The 15,810-nt window shown below is 40.7% G+C and overlaps 1 protein-coding gene across 7 annotated transcripts in view; it reads left to right on the top strand.

Annotated features, from left to right (window-relative positions):
• The first annotated feature begins 4,814 nt into the window (after positions 1–4,814).
• Positions 4,815–15,810, top strand: part of CHODL (chondrolectin) — a 37,760-nt gene continuing 26,764 nt past the window's right edge. For 5 of the 7 annotated variants that reach the window (XM_052794824.1, XM_052794827.1, XM_052794822.1 and 2 more), the window contains exon 1: positions 4,815–5,008. In XM_052794824.1, coding sequence (XP_052650784.1) covers positions 4,918–5,008 — 91 coding nt within the window. In that variant the 5' untranslated portion in view covers positions 4,815–4,917. The remainder of the gene's footprint in view (positions 5,009–15,810) is intronic. The other 2 variants (XM_052794826.1, XM_052794821.1) reach the window with 2 other exon arrangements.

Here is a 15,810-nt window from a genome sequence, read left to right as displayed (position 1 = left end):
TGCTTCCCCTGAGAGGACAGAGAAAGAAGTGGCTAGAAATTTGTCTCACCTGTGAATTCTGGTGAACCACTATTTCTACCCAGAAAGATGAATTTTCTAACAACAGTTGTTTTCAGTTACCTCCTTGCCTTGAATATGTTTTCATAATAAAGCTTTAGAGTTGTCAAAATGCTCATCTTGGCAGTTTGAAACATGACTTGCTATCTTGGTTTGGGACAGAACTGCTGCTCACTTAGAGTTAGTATTTTGCATCTGGTTTGAGAATCAGGCTTAATCAACATGCACAGTTTCATTCTATTGATTAGTCTGATCCAAACCCAAGAAATATTAATAAATTGGGTCTGTAGCCATGAAGATTTTGCTGAACAACTAGCTTTAATGGGACTTTAAGGGGCAGGGGGCAGAGAAGGATGTTATTTTAGTAGATACAATAGATCACAGTTAAGAATGTTTAAAAAATCTGTGAACTTACAAATTTTGTGCTAATATGTAAAAAATGTCCTGTGACCTTTAAGAAACCCTGTTTATCTAAAAGGTTTTGTTCATTTTTTTTAAAGCTACTTCTGCTATATGTTAACATCTAAATGGATTATAATTGAAGGAAATTAAATTACTTTGGTCCTCCTTGGCAGAACTTGGTGTAACTGTCAGTCATACTGCATTGCATGTACAGCCACAACGGCATTTTGCACTGTGCAATGCAGCACTATGCAGAAATACCTGAGTTAGCGCTGAATTAGCTGGCTTCAGAGCTGGACAGATTCAGGTGGGAACAGTGCCATTCTAACTGGAGTATCGCAATTCAAGCCAGCGCGCCTCGCTGGCCCCAGCTACGCAGACCACTAACTTGCAGGTAGTTTCAGAATTTCTAAGCGGCACCGTATTGTGCAGGCTAGAGATACATTTTTAGACACTTGAATAATGAACGATGGTACATTTCCTTTCTTCTCTCCTCTCTCCTGCTCCTCTTTTTCTTTTGACTCGCATTAACTTTATGGGTGGATGGTACCTCAGATGCTGCTAAAGGGGGGGTGAAGGAAGCTTAAAATTTCTCTAATCCCTTCCGTCGTCTAGTACATCTTACATCTCAAATGTTTTTAGCATCTGTACTGAATTCTTTTCCATAACTACAGAATAAAAAAACCCATTAAAAATATAATGCTATTATAGTCCCAAGAAAATTGGCAGGAGAAGCTAAGTAGCTTAAACCATTTTTGGAAGCCAATGAGATATCAAATTGATAGAGCTCTAGCAAAGTTATTTAATAAACTATCCATGTGCAAGCCATTGCACATGGTATGTGTACAAAATTCTTTTCTCCTCCTGCTTTCAGTTGTATACCAGGGCAGCTTCAGAGACCGCATCATCTAGACTCATGGCCAAGTGACAGAAGAATTTTAGATATGAGTGGGAAAACTAAAAAGAAAATTAAAATAATCATTGCTGAGAAATGAACTGAGCAAAGAGCTGTATCTCAGATTTCAAACAGTATTTCATGAAAGTGAAGTATAGAGCACTACCGCTTTGGTGAATGGTAAAATAGAGGAACTCTTAAGCCACCCCAGAGGGGAACTATTCCAACTTATTTTCCTTTTTTTCCCTTCTAGGCTTGTTTAAAAATTTATTAGTGATACTAAATAAGAGTGGCCAAATCTGGTCTTTAAAATGTTTAAAAAGCAATAAGGAGAAACACATCAGCATTTAATGATCATATTTATTCACAAATTCATAGGCTAAATACCATTAAGTTATCCAATGATTTAGCTACCTTATGGAACAAAACCTCTCAAATTTACCCATTTTCTTCTGTGATTTGGCAAATAATTTGACTTAGACTAAAAGTTACCTTAGAAAATTACCTAGTCCTGACTTGAAGATAGCAATGTTTTAAAAGCTTTATGTTCAGATAAATTATTCTATTACTAATTTTGTATTCTCCAGGTTAGGAAATAAAAACTTGCAATGTGGCAAAATAATGATACCAGAGAAAAGACAGTCCACCTTTCAAAGAGTCATTTCACGGACATACAAGTCATTAGGATTTTGCAATAATCATTACAAACTTCTAATGCACTAGAAGTTATTCATATTCTGGGTACCAGAACCTTGAAATATGCATTGCTAGGTTTTTTAGTTGTAATACAATTATTGAATTATTTATATTAATATTCATTATAATTTAATAATTAATATTTATATAATATTTAATATAATTTAATAAATTAATATTTATATAATTGTATACTAATACAATTATTTGTTGAAATTCTAGGTTGCTCAGTCGCTTCACGATGCCACTGTGTCTTATGTTCATACATTGCAGATGAAACCACAGTATCAACAGAGTGAATGTATTATAAAGACCATAAGCCTGGTCGCAGCAGTGAGTCCTGTTTCCATTGTTTAGAAGGCCCAGATGAACAATTGCAAATTATGCAGTTGCCAGGTCTGGGAAGCAACTATTTTTAACTGAAAATGAAATCACCATGTCCTGAAAAAAGTGGAATATATTTTGACTATGAAAGGGATGGGGAGAAGTAGACAGATTAATGGGTAGCTTCTTAGCTGGTGTGAATTGGCACTGCTAAGAAAAGCTCCTCTGATGTAGTATCGCAGGGCTCTGTGCTTTCTTTCTGCAGGAAAGCAAGCTGTAAGTGGCTGCAAGTAAGATGAAGACAAGCCTGGGAAGTTTCTGCAGGTAATTATGAAAATGCAGTTTGGTCTCAACACAATTGCACTTATTCTTCCCCCCCTCTCCCCCCAAGAGAATTGTGTGATGATATGTGCAGCAAAGATCAGCAGAATGCCAGGAAAAGTCACTGTATATACAATTTTGGCTAATAAACCAGCATAAAGCATGTCCAAAAAGTGCTGCATAATTTCCTAAAGACAGGATTTGTTTTGTTTCCCTCTGCATGCTGTTACTTCCACTGGAAAAGAGATGGTTGTGTGGATGCCTGGAGAGTTACTTTAGTTGTGCGAATATACAACTATTTCATTTCAACACGGCTCTAGGAGCTGGCAAGCTAACAAAGTTTTGCAAAGGCATAAGAAAAAAGAAGACGACCTTTTCAGTTTCTATGCCTGGTATTCAACCTAAGATTCCCACCAGTTTGGAGGGTTTCATCCCTTACTATCTATATATCATTTCTGAGACAGTAGGAGACTTCACACTCTGGAAAACTTGTAACGTGTTTCTAATTTTCCCCACCTCCTTTGGCTGGACATCACTTGAGATCAAAGATAATTCAGACAAACTTGAACTCCCTCATATTTGCAACACAGGAGTAGGTTAAAAACGTCTAGAGCTGAAAGGCTCCGATTACCAAAGTGTTTTCAGATTCTCATTGTATTAATTATAGGTTTTGGTCATGCACTTCTCTTTCTGCATACCATCAGCTTTACATGAAGAAAATGTTGAATCTCAGATGCCTTGGAGATTTAAGGCAACTTCTCTATTTCAGAACATATTATTCAGTACAGCCAGTTTTAGATCACAGCTCAACTTGCCCATAGATGTAGAAAAAAATTAATTATTGGCTTGGAAGCCTAAAATCCACCTGGAAAAAATCTGTATCAGTCAAACAAATAAATAACTCTGCTATTAAATCAAACAAGTTGGTAGCAAAACACAGCAGTGCTTGAAATAATTTTCCGTTGCTACTTATAAACTTCAAGTTTTTTTAGTAAGAAGTTGATCTCAGGTACCTTTAAGGCAGCTAGGTAATCCATCAAGTGTTTTAAAATCCATAGTAATCTGAGACTTATTGACTTCAAAACCTGGCTATAAACATCCAAAGAGAAAATGACTTACCAATATGCCATATATATATATATGATCTCTAGCTGAGTTCTGAGAAAGATGAAGTTGACTGGCAAACCATCAAACAATTTGCATACAAGATGTCCTTTAAACCTATCTGTAATGATCTATCCCATTTAAAAGCAAAGCACTCACAAGTCCACAAGTAATAAAAGAAATCTACAAACTGTATTTTTAGAAAAAACCTTAACAACATGACCCTGAAGAACAAAGCCTTTAAAGCGGTCATTTGAAGAGGCCCAAAGAACTGCCACAGTGTATTTCCAGAGTGCAGCAATGTGAATCTGACTACAGTATCTTCTAGGGCAGTGAGAAGAGGGGACTTTCCAGTATATATATATATACCTGTATATACGGATATATATTTATACGTTTTTAAGTTGGCAGTAGCGCGTTTCTCTTCTTGCTAGGGAAAACACAGACGAGGAGAAGTCTATAACGCCTTTAACGCGGACCCGGCTCTCGACGCCATTCACCAGCCGCTAAGACAGTTACTAATCCCGCACGGCCCGGCAGCCTGGGGCTCGACGGCAGCCGCCCCTCCGAGAGCCTCGAGCCCGCAGCGGACGGTGACAGCCCCGACGGCAGCGAGACGGCTGTCGCGCACGGGGCACCGGTGTCGCTCTCTGGCCGGCTCCGCGGCGGCCGGCGGAGAGGGACGGGCGCTCCTCGGGCACCGCTCCCCCCCGCGCCCGACACCGGGCTGCGGCGCGGCGGGACCCACGGCCCACGCCCGCGACCCTCCGCGCAGACGCCCCCCCCCCCCCCCACCGGGCGCTACCCCCGCCCCCGGCCCGCCCCCGCGACGGGGCTGGAGCTGGGGCAGCGGCAGGGGCAGCAGCAGGGTCCGGCCGCCGTCGGGGCCTGCCGGGGGGCGGCGGGGGGGGCGGCGCGGAGGCGGTGCCGGCCGCCCGCCTGGGCCGGCCCTCGGCGGGGCGGGGGGGGGGGAGCAGATATAGGCAGGGCCGCGGCGCAGAGGGGGAGGCGGTGGCGGGCAGCGGCGCGGAGCCGGGCCGGCGCCCCTTCCCCGCCGGCGGGCATCGAGCCTGCCCTGAGCTGCTTCTCGGAGGGGAGCCGGCAGCGGGACCGCCGCCATGGGGTCCGGAGGCGGGCTGGGGCTGGCGGCGGTGCTGGCGGCCGCCGTGCTGTGCGGGCCCGGGGGGCTCGCCGGGCGCGTCCTCAGCGGTGAGTGCACGGGGTTGGCGCCGGGGCGGGCGGGCGGGCGGCGCGGGGCCGGATGGCGTCCGGCGTCGGTGCCGGGGCCGGTGTGGGAGTTCAGCGCTCAGGGGGGCAGGAACCACGGAGGGGAAGAGCTGGCACCGAAGCCACTCGTTAAATGACCCGCGTGTTGGGGGCGCGCCGCGAAATCGACGCCGGAGCGCGCCGCGAGAGCTGAGCTGGCCCGCCTCCGCCTCGGCGGCCACCGAGCGGCTGCCGCCGCGGCCCCGGCCTCTGTAAGCGTGCGCCGGCCCGGCGAGGCCGACCCGGGGCTGACCCGGGGCTCACCGGTGCACCCGTGGGAGCTGAAAGCAGCTATAGGCTTGGCTCTTCAGAGACGGAGAGCTAGGCTGTCCAACGCCTGCAGCACTCTCAAGTCCGTTCCTGCCAACACGGCGTTGTCTTGCCCAGGCAGATTTTTAGACTCGATTGATTGCCTGCCTGCACAACGTAGCTCCGTTCTAATTGTTTGAAAAGATAGAGCGTGTACTTGCTGAGATGTCTTTCTGAGGAACACGTCCCGTTGAGATTGGTTTGCGTCTATACAGGAATACTTCTTTGCCTGTAAAATAGTTAGGAGGAAAAAGCAAGCTTTTAAGAGCATACAGCACAAATAATTTTGTTACGTGTAGGCATAGCTACAACTCTCAAAACCGAGAGGAAGACAATACTTCAGAATCTATATCTAACATTTGAGCTTAGGTTTAATTTAAGAGCTGTAGGATCACATTGTGTGTTTCCAGCACGCAGGTGCATACACTCAGAAGCTGCTAAATTCAATGAAAAGGCTATTTTTAATTGCGCTTTGGGTCAAACCCTCCACGCTAAAGCTAACAGGCTCTCGGAGGCATGTTGCGTGCGCAAGCACATCCGTACATTTGTCTTGAAACAAAGATTTACACACTTGACTCACTTGTTAACAAGTTATGTGTGTAAATTTCTGTATGTGCGGGTGAGAACATGTCTCTTTACAAACTGATTCCAGAACAAGCAAATTATTTGTATGCAATTGTTGCAGAGGCTGTAACGGTAGCAAGTCAAGGAAACTTTTTTGTAGGCTTTTTTTGTAGCAAACATTTAGTTGCTGAATTCAGATAATTTTCTTAGTTGCTGATGGAGTATAGTCAGTGACCATTTTGGTGATGTCTTATTTGAAGAAAGTTCATATGCAGAACTGAGATGTGCTGTTGGGCTTCTGGTGAAACTATTATCTTCTAGGAAACAATAGCTAAGTAGCAGTACTTCCAACATTTTGAAAAAGCTTGCCTGCCTGAAGTGTACCCTGAAATATTTCCTCTACCTCTGTTACAATGTGAATTGTACAGTCCTATATATGATACAGCAAAGCTCTTAGTTTAACAATTTTTATGAATACTGTGTAACACTTGTTGTTATTTTAAGGACTAATGAAGATTACTCATCCATGAGATGCATTTTGCATTAGTAGTCTTAGTGCAGGAGTCTCATGTGTGACTGAGGAAACCCAGTCCCTTAATCTTTTAGCTGAAGCTTCTGCCTTTAAGTGACATGTAGCAAACTGAGTAAAGGTCCACCTTTTAAAACAATGTGCAATATGTGTATACTGCTTAGTCAAACTGTTCCTAGATGCATGTAAGGCTTTGGGGTTTTGAAAGAATACAGGCTCTACCCCATATTTCCTTGAAGTGTTTCAAAGCATGTGATGAATCTCATGTCACTGTAATATGCAGCTGACACTTGGCTGGTAGAATACAGGAGAAGATTTGAAGCCACTTAGAGAAGGAACTATTTATGAAGTATGAAGTGTATTAGCTGAAGTTGTATTCATTAGATAAAGATTCTCTAGACAATAACAGGCAAAGATATTTAGTATGCTTATGCCAGAATATTTTGATATACTGGCATGAGAACTTTTTTTTCCCTCAAGGACCACACCCCTATCCTGCCCCCTGCACATGGATAGGTCTAGAACTAGTAGTAGTTGGCCTTTTTTCAAACAAGAAGTAGTACTGTTGAATTATCGGGCAGTGTGTGCTGTCCACCTGACTTCCATCTAGCTTAGCTGTCGTCTATCTTATACAAGAACCAACAGTTTGGACTCAAACAGGCTTACATTTAAAATCACAAGTCTACATCTTAAACAGACCTGTTTCTGAAAAATTGCTAATTTATCAGTCATGATGCTCTGGAATAAATGGAAATCTCACTGCTCTCATTCCAAATAAGTTAAATATATAATCCCTATCACTCACATAGAAACTGTTCCTGAAACTGACTTGAGTGCTGGTTGGACCTTGTGGAAAGATTCCCATTTGCTGCAGTAAGTTTGCGGCAGATCTAGCAATAACTGCAAAATTGCAACCACTTTGTCCACAGTGTCAAGAGGGCAGAGAAGGAAGGGTCTACCTTTTCAAAATGCCATTTCCTTAGGTAGGGGGTTTCTGTTTCTTTTTCCAAGTATGTTAATTTTCCTAGGATATAATTAAAATGATTATTTGCATCACACAATTCATATTTATGTGTTATTTCTTTGTCATCTTTAATTTGGGAATTGTTGAAGAGAAGTAATATAAATGCTTTGTAATTTTTAGTGTAGTTAGATGGTTGTTTTGTAAGCAGTGCTCACAGCTCCAAATCAGAAAATTAGTGTTGCCAGAGAACTGATTCTTAAAGAAAAAAAATCAAAGCAGGCTCAGGAGAAACTGCTGAGTCTGCCTTGCTGTCCCATGACATCATGAAGAACATGAAGTGATGATAATGCAGTTTGCAAAGATGCAATTACTTTAAGTATCTATTGGGCAGGAGAGATGCAAGCTAATCTTATTACTAATCATTTAACAGCCTATGTATTAATCATAGATGTTGTAGTTTAATGACTGCCATTTGCTGTCTTTTTGTATTTCTATGGCTTTTTAAATTTTGCTTTTAGCTGTTGCTATGCATCAATAGCAGATTAAATACTGATATGGTATTTTAAAGCAATATGTATCTGTTGGTGTAAAAGTATTTGGATATATAAAACACTAAAGGAAGAAAAACATTTGGTGGGTCATGAAACAACAGGAGTTGCCACTAAATTATAGGCTTATTTGCTTCAGATGTCTTTAAGGATGTGGATATGTTCACTTGCACAGCTTATGACTGGTTTTGAGTTGATCATAAAATATTGTGAAGTAAGACAATTAAAGAAGTATCTTCATTGGTAATGAATTGAATAGAGATAACAAACCCTTTCTCAAAGGGCACAATTTAATTTAGTTCAATTGGCTTGGCCTGCTTATTACACCTGAGTTTTGTCTATCAGACTTTAAGTAGTTTCTGTAGATGAAACCTTCTACTGGTTTTTTTTGGTGTGGTGTTTTTTTTTTTTTTTTGGACATGGACTGTTAATTTTAAGCTATGTTTGTAGCTCAGAATTTGAGAAAGTATAATTTGAAAAAACACTGCCAGTCTCATCTGCAGGATACATATGCAACAGCTGTGTATTGAACACAACATTTTGTTGTGAATGCCCAGCATTTGGTTCCATACTAGAAAAGCTTTTAATGGACATGCATGCCCATGTGGTACAAGATCTTTTTGTTCAGTTGTAGGTCTCAGTAATTACTAAAGCTGAGCCTTTGAGAACTGCAAGGGAAGTTGTGCACTAAACTCCCCTAGACTCCTTTATTAATTCCTCTCCTTATGTACCTATTCTGAGCAATGTCGTCTTGGGGACAAATCAATGATCTAGATTCTTAAAGTGAAATGAGGTGATGACTCTTGGATATAATACATGTTTCTAATAAACATGCCTTGCTCCTAACCAAGAAATTCCATAATATCCTTTGGAAAGACTCTTTATATTAGGTAAACTGCTATGACTCATGGATGAGAATACAGTTTTGATAACCTGAGATGTGTGATGGTGGATGAGTCCTTATATAGCAGGGTAGAAATACCAAAGTACTTAAATCAGCTTCAGGAATCAGACTTCTATATTAGAGGCAATCCCCCTTGATCAACACTGTAAAGCTTACCTTGCCTGTGGGGAACAGCTGTGCAGGTTGGCCAGGCTGAGGCTCTGTTCAGGGGCTAAGGAAAGAGTGATGAAAAATTCCAGTGTTTTGTCTCAGGTGAGCATGCTACTTTTCCAGGAATACGACAACCTTGTTCAAAGGTAGAGTAGAGGAAGGCATTGCAATTCTCAAACTCATGATTGCCAAGTCCCAGGACCCCACTTGGCAAATAGGTGCAAGAGAAAATACCTACCATGGAGGGAGCTATGATAGGTAATGTGTGGGACAGTATGGACAGTCTGCTTGTCTTTCACATGGCTTTTCTTGTTCCCAGTGAAACAAGGCTGGTGCGCTGTCCCCAGGTAGCATCTAGGTGCAAAAAAGTCTCTTGTCTTGTTGGTCATGTTCTGTACCTTGACTTCTCTGTAGTTCAGGTCTGATCCTGTGTAGATCGAAATTCTTGATTATAACATATTTGCAGGAAAACATGCTTTGGTTCATAAAGTGCTCTATGCAGCACTATTTTTTGAAACTAATTCTCATAATGACTTTCTCTTTGCAAATCTCTCATGGATCAGAAAAGAATGTATAGTAGTAATGTGAAATAAGTAAGATGAAGCAATGACTCGATAGCAATTTCTACACTGTAATCCCATACTTATACCTGTCACTCACTAGTTGGAAATTTGAGTCTCTTGCTGAAGCAGTCCCCACTCCCACCACTGACAGACAGTAGGACCTTCGCTTCCAAGCAATCTTAAGAAATACTGAGTCCTAACTAGACAGTTGGCAAGGCTCTGACTAAATCTAAATGTAGCTGCAGAATACAGCTAATCAGTCTAGGCTCACGTTATAAGCAGTGAAGGAAAAAAAAATATCAGTATTTTTAGAATGGGATTAATTTCGTTTTAACATAGATCTTGAAAATACTGCAAATACACCATAAAAATGCCTGTTTCTTTCAGTTGTCTATGCAGTGAGGTCAGTGAGCCAGCTCAGATATGGACAGGTACATTGTGAATAACTAAAGTTTGGTGAGATGAATCCCACTCTATATATCTCAAGTTTCTTCCCAAACAGGGTTGTATATATGTGATGTGAATGAACCAGTTATGCTTTACCTCCATTTGACTTTATTATAAAGGATAATTTACCCCAAGAGAAAAATATTCTAACTTATTTCTCCTCCCCTTAAAGGTCCCTTCTAGTTTTGCCTTGAGTGAACTGTCACTAATTCTAAGATCCCATGTGGATTGGCTTTTCCCACTTTTTTTTAGTAGAAGGTGAATGAGCAAGGGCTTGTGTGTTGCATTTTCTTTTAATTGTGGAACTACTGCAAAAAGATGGGCACTCTATTGCACTCTTGTACTGAGATGCATATAAGGTGTTCCATCCTAGGAAACTTTAAGTCTGTAAACCAAGGAAATTAATATAATTTCACATCTATATATATAAATTTTGCTTACAACTGTGGCAAATACAGGTATCTTGGTAACAAATCCATGAAAATACACTTACTTGGAAAAAAGCATTCAAATTTCACTGAAAGAGTAAGAGAATGGATGATGCTTGCTCTGGATAATGATTGATGAAGAGTGTATCTTAATGACTAAAGATTTATGAAAGATTTCCTTCTAAAGACAAAAATATGAAATGAGCAATCAGCACAAACTCTCAGAAGTCTTAAATTTATGCCTGTGAGAAATCCTGTTGAGGGAGTCTACTGATGTATATAAAATTAAGTATGTGTGAAAATGTTTGCTGGTTTGGGACAGTAGAATAAGATTATTCCCTCGCCCTCGGCTGGCACACATTATACTTAAGCCATTCAGACTCTACATTTTTTGTCAAGTCTATTCCACAACATGCTAACAACAACTTACTAGCTGCCATATTATGTCTGTCTTAAAAGTATCTTGGAAATCTGTTTTGGTCTTCACAGCTACACAGAAAACTATTGATGAAGGGACTTAATTTGCCAGTCTTGCCAGTGTTTGTGTCAGTATTTATGCTTTTTTTTATTAAACAGCTGAAATGATGGAACACTCTTGGTGTATCTTTAGGCTGTGATATGTAAAACATTTTTTATGTTAGTGTATGTATAAGACTTTTCAGAAAAATGGAAACAATCAAGCAAAACCACTGCTAACAGCTTCAGCAGTAAGTGTTTTGTGGTGTGTGGTGGTTTTTTTTTTTTTCCTGGGTAAATAATCCACATCCTGGAGCAGACTGTAGAAGTGTATATCTTTCTAACACATCATGTTTCCTCTTATTTTATATATGGCTCAAATAGGTTCCATTGACATTTGGGTGTTATCATTGGCCTGCCTGCTTGTGTCCATGGAATTGAATAGGGTTATTTATACCCATGAAGAGTGTTATACTCTGGGTAGTTTTGCTTTTTTTTTTTTTTTTAACAAACATAATTCATTGTTAGGGAAACTGTGATCCTGAGTATATATTGCAAAAGAAAATGTTTGCGCTCCATGTCGTATGCTCATGGTGACTTTTTTCTTATTGACAGTTGAGAAGATGCAGATTGTACCACACTGAAATGCAAGCCTAGCATCTCTGTGGATGCCAGTGCTAAGTGTCTAAGTGCATTGTCCTCAACATGCTTGGTGATGCCAAGGAGCCTGCATTGCTCACAGTGGCAATGTTGCTAGACCTCTCAAAGACAGACAAGGGAAAAATATAGGTCTGACAACAATCTCAGTCCCTTCTTAACATGGGAAAAGTGAAGATAACTTGCAATTTTTAGGGGGTTGTCTTAGCAACTATGTTGGCACTTTGCATGAACCCTTAGGACAGTGCAGGTGTGCACTGGCCCCTTATAGAAACAAGTGGCTGTCTGCCATGATCAGCCCTGTGATATATACCCATAAAGTTCACGTGATCAGAAGAGAGGAAAACAGTTATTACAGGAAAAGCTAAATGGATCTCAGGCTTTAAATTTATGATGTGCTAGATATCTGAAAAAGAGCTGATGCCAAAAAGTAAGTATGTTTCACTTAGAAGAAAGGAAAACTGTCAGGGCTTTAATGATCTGACCAGGGGGAAAAAAGAAGTACTTGGGAAATACTTTATAGATTTTTTTTTTTTTGACACTGACATATGACTCAAATCAGTGACTAAAACTGTTTCATTAAAGTGGATATTTATTTTCTAGTTGAAGACACTTACCCTGTATTGATTTACATAATTGTAATCGTCTGTTTTCCTGCAAGGGTAATTGTGGATGGTGAAGTGTTGATTACCTTCTAATGAGATTTAGACATCAAGCTACTTTTTTACAGCTCCATTATCAGTGGCCTGAGATCCCTGCCATGTGTGTTATTTTCTTTGTGAAATGAGTCAATAATCCTATCGCTGTTTGGTGAAGATGGCAGCCTTTTGTGCAGGCAGATATTCCAGTTCTCAGTACATCAAGAATGAGCCTGTGTCTGAAACACCACAACCCTGATTTTGAAAATCCAGACAAACTTGTAGGCTGCTCTGGGGAATACAAGTCCTCCCAGTGCTTTATTCAACACAATGACAGACTTATCTGTTTTGCAGGACAAGGAATCCTTGCTTGCATATTCCCAAGGCCTAGAACAGTCCAGGTTCTGAGGACATAAAGGCTTTAACAAACCTCCCACCAAATAATCTATTTAGATCAAGACTTGTCATCAGTGTTCATATGTGTATTTTTTTAACCACATACTTTACTAACCAGCTATCTCGCTGCAATATGCAGGGAAGCTATCAGATTTCATTTTAATTGTATTTGTATTCAGCCAGATGGCAAAATTCAGGTGTTAGTGATAAGCAGTATTCTTTAATACTCAAATCAGCACTGCCCAATGCTCTTTTACAAACAGACTGCCTCCTTCCTGATTGCTTGGTTTTGTAAAAGTGTAGCTATTGTGGGTCTACTGAGAACAGTTGTTATTCAGGAATAATCAAGTCAACTCTTTGTCCCCAAAAGTGCTTGGAAACACAATAGCATAACTAGTAAAGGCTGACGTGCAGGTGAAAACTCAATTTCAACAATAAATGAACTGAAAATCACTTCCCATGGCAAAAGAGAAAATAAAGAAGACCGGGACTGAACTGGGACAAATGCTTCTTGTGTAGCTTTGTATTCTGCATAACTACTAAATCTCTGTATGAATGGTATAATACAGTACTTTCTTTTTACTTACAACATCCATTGTCCCCTGTTTACCCTTTCTGCAAGAGTTGCATTAACCCTAGAGATGGCTGTTTGGCTGATGTCTGAGGGCCTATATCATCATCTTTGCTAATTCACAAGATATGGGATGGTTAATGGCTAAAGATAGATTATCTGTCCTGTCTTTGAGAGAATAGAAGGAATTTGCCTTTTAGCTATCATTTTATATATGCTATCTAAACATCTATAATTTTTACATGCTAATGCCTAGGAATTTAGCAAGAAAGGGACTCCATTATGACAAGTATTGTAAGAAGACTGGCTAATAGATGAGTTTTTTTGAGAGGTTGGGGCTGGCCACTATTAAGCCACCTTAGACGTTGTCTACATGCTAATTACTGTATGATATGATGTATACAAACTGTCTGCCTGTACACATATCTACCTGAAGTACAGCTACTTAATAGGCAAATGTGATCCTCAGTTATTATATATAAGCCCTTAAAAGGAACTTGGAACCTTTGAATTTTTTTCACAAAAGAAAAATCACGTTAGAGAAACTGTATTATGAGAATTAAGCATAGCCCCTAATCCAGAAAAAGTATGAATCGGTAATGAATGTCTCTTCTCTCTGCAGGCTTGGTTATTAGGAGGGTGGGGGGAAAAAGTACCTGTTAAGTTATGGAAGAGTTAGCTATGAAGATATTACTACAGATACAGGCTGGCATATTATCTGTATAGCAGTTTGTATTTGAATGGTAAATTTGTGAGCATGCGGAATTCCTTAAGCTGCTCAGGAGCATGGGCTGAGCAACAGCTGTGATTTGAATACTGACTCAACTAGAGAATGATGTGTCTTCAGTATTACAAACTTTGGGAGAGAAGATGGTAATTTGCTTTTATCATAAACGAAGGCAGAATGTAATTATGAAAGCTTATCACAGTAGTATTTTTAAAAAAAAAGTAGTATGAATCATCAAAAAACCAAATTAAATTCACTAGATGGACACAAATATGATGCAGTAAAACATCAACAACAGTAACATAATATATCAAAACATGACCAGCAGCTGAACCCAATCAAGGGCAATTGACAGGATGCATCAGCTTTGAATCAAAATGTGATTAGGAAAATTTATTACCTTTTAGCCTCTTACTGGCCACATTCTGAAGTGCATTACTGGGACTTGGCGTGTGTATTGGGTCTGGCTGAGATGGAGTTAGTTCTCCCCATAGCAGCCCTCATAGCACTGTGCTCTGCATCAGTAGCTAGAAAGGTGTTGATAACACACCAGTGTTTTGGCTACTGCTGAGCAGTGCTGGCACAGCATCAAGGCTGTCTCCCCAACATTTTTGCCCCCCCCCTCAATGGCAGGCTGGGGCAGGGCAAGATCTCGGCAGGGGACATAACCAGGACAGCTGACCTAAACTAACCAAACAGATATTCCATACCATATGACATCAGCTCAGATATAAAAGCTAAGTAAAGGGAGACGGAGGGGGGGCATTTTTGTCCTCCGGAGCAACCATTACGTGTACTGAAGCCCTGCTTCCCAGGAAGTGGCTAGACATCGCCTGCTGATGGGAAGTAGAGAATAATATCATTTGTTTTTCTTTGCTTTCGCGTGCGACCTTGGCTTTCACTTTATTAAACTGTCCTTATCTTGACCCACGAGCCTTTTGTTATATTTTCTCCCCCCCTGTCCAGCTGAGAAGGGGGAGTGATAGAGCGGCTTTGGTGGGCACCTGGCATCCAGCCAGGGTCAACCCACTACAGTGTGGAGCACCCTGTGACACAGGGACACGTGAAAACAAATTGTTCCCAGTGTCCTGTGTGCTGGTTACACAGCCCCTGAGGTCAATGTGCTCACACAAGCTCAAGACCAAGACTAGTCTTTAACACAAGCAGAGAAATATGATCTAGCCATTGGAATATTTTGGTTAATTTATGTAGATTTCTGTCTTGCTATTATTTCGTGATCACTTTCCCTTAAGTCCTTGTGTCTGTATTTTGTTACTTTATTTTCAGAGGCCTCCATCAGCCTCATGCTGACCTCTGGGACTCTGATTAGTGTTAAATATTTCACGTTCCTTTGTACGAAATGTTCCTTTGTTTCTGCTGAATCTATTATCTTGGGAAGAAAAAAGTCACAGTATGAAAACATAATGGACTGCAGGCTTTGTGCATTCCTTTGTTCTTTCCTCATGTATGCTATGCATGTGCACCTGTTCTTCCCCACTAATCTAGGTGGATGCTAATGGTAGTGGACCCTGGACTGTAGGTTAGTTTATGAGGTGCAAGAGGAAGAGCGATGGGTTTTGCCAGTAGCGAGCTTATCTTCTACCTGACATCTTCAAAACCTCCAGCTGAGTCATATGTGTTATTCAAGATAACTTTTGTGCCCCTCATGGCCTATGGGGGTGTAGTTAGGACTGAGCCTGATGCTCTCAGGGTGAGTCTTTGAGCTGGGTACTTTTGCTTCTAAATGATATTTTGCTATAACTTCTGTCATGACAGACCTAAAGGAACTTAGTATTTCTGTTTAATTAAGCATAATTTTTAAAACATAATGGAGATACAATGGATTGAAATACCAGCTGAGAATTTGCTTTTTCTCCTTTTCTTGAAGGAGATC

This window comes from Harpia harpyja, chromosome 8 (genome assembly GCF_026419915.1).
Source record: "Harpia harpyja isolate bHarHar1 chromosome 8, bHarHar1 primary haplotype, whole genome shotgun sequence".
NCBI lineage: Eukaryota > Metazoa > Chordata > Aves > Accipitriformes > Accipitridae > Harpia > Harpia harpyja.
The sequence above is the reverse complement of the archived record's forward strand: the minus strand, read 5'-3'. Positions and strand labels throughout refer to the sequence as shown.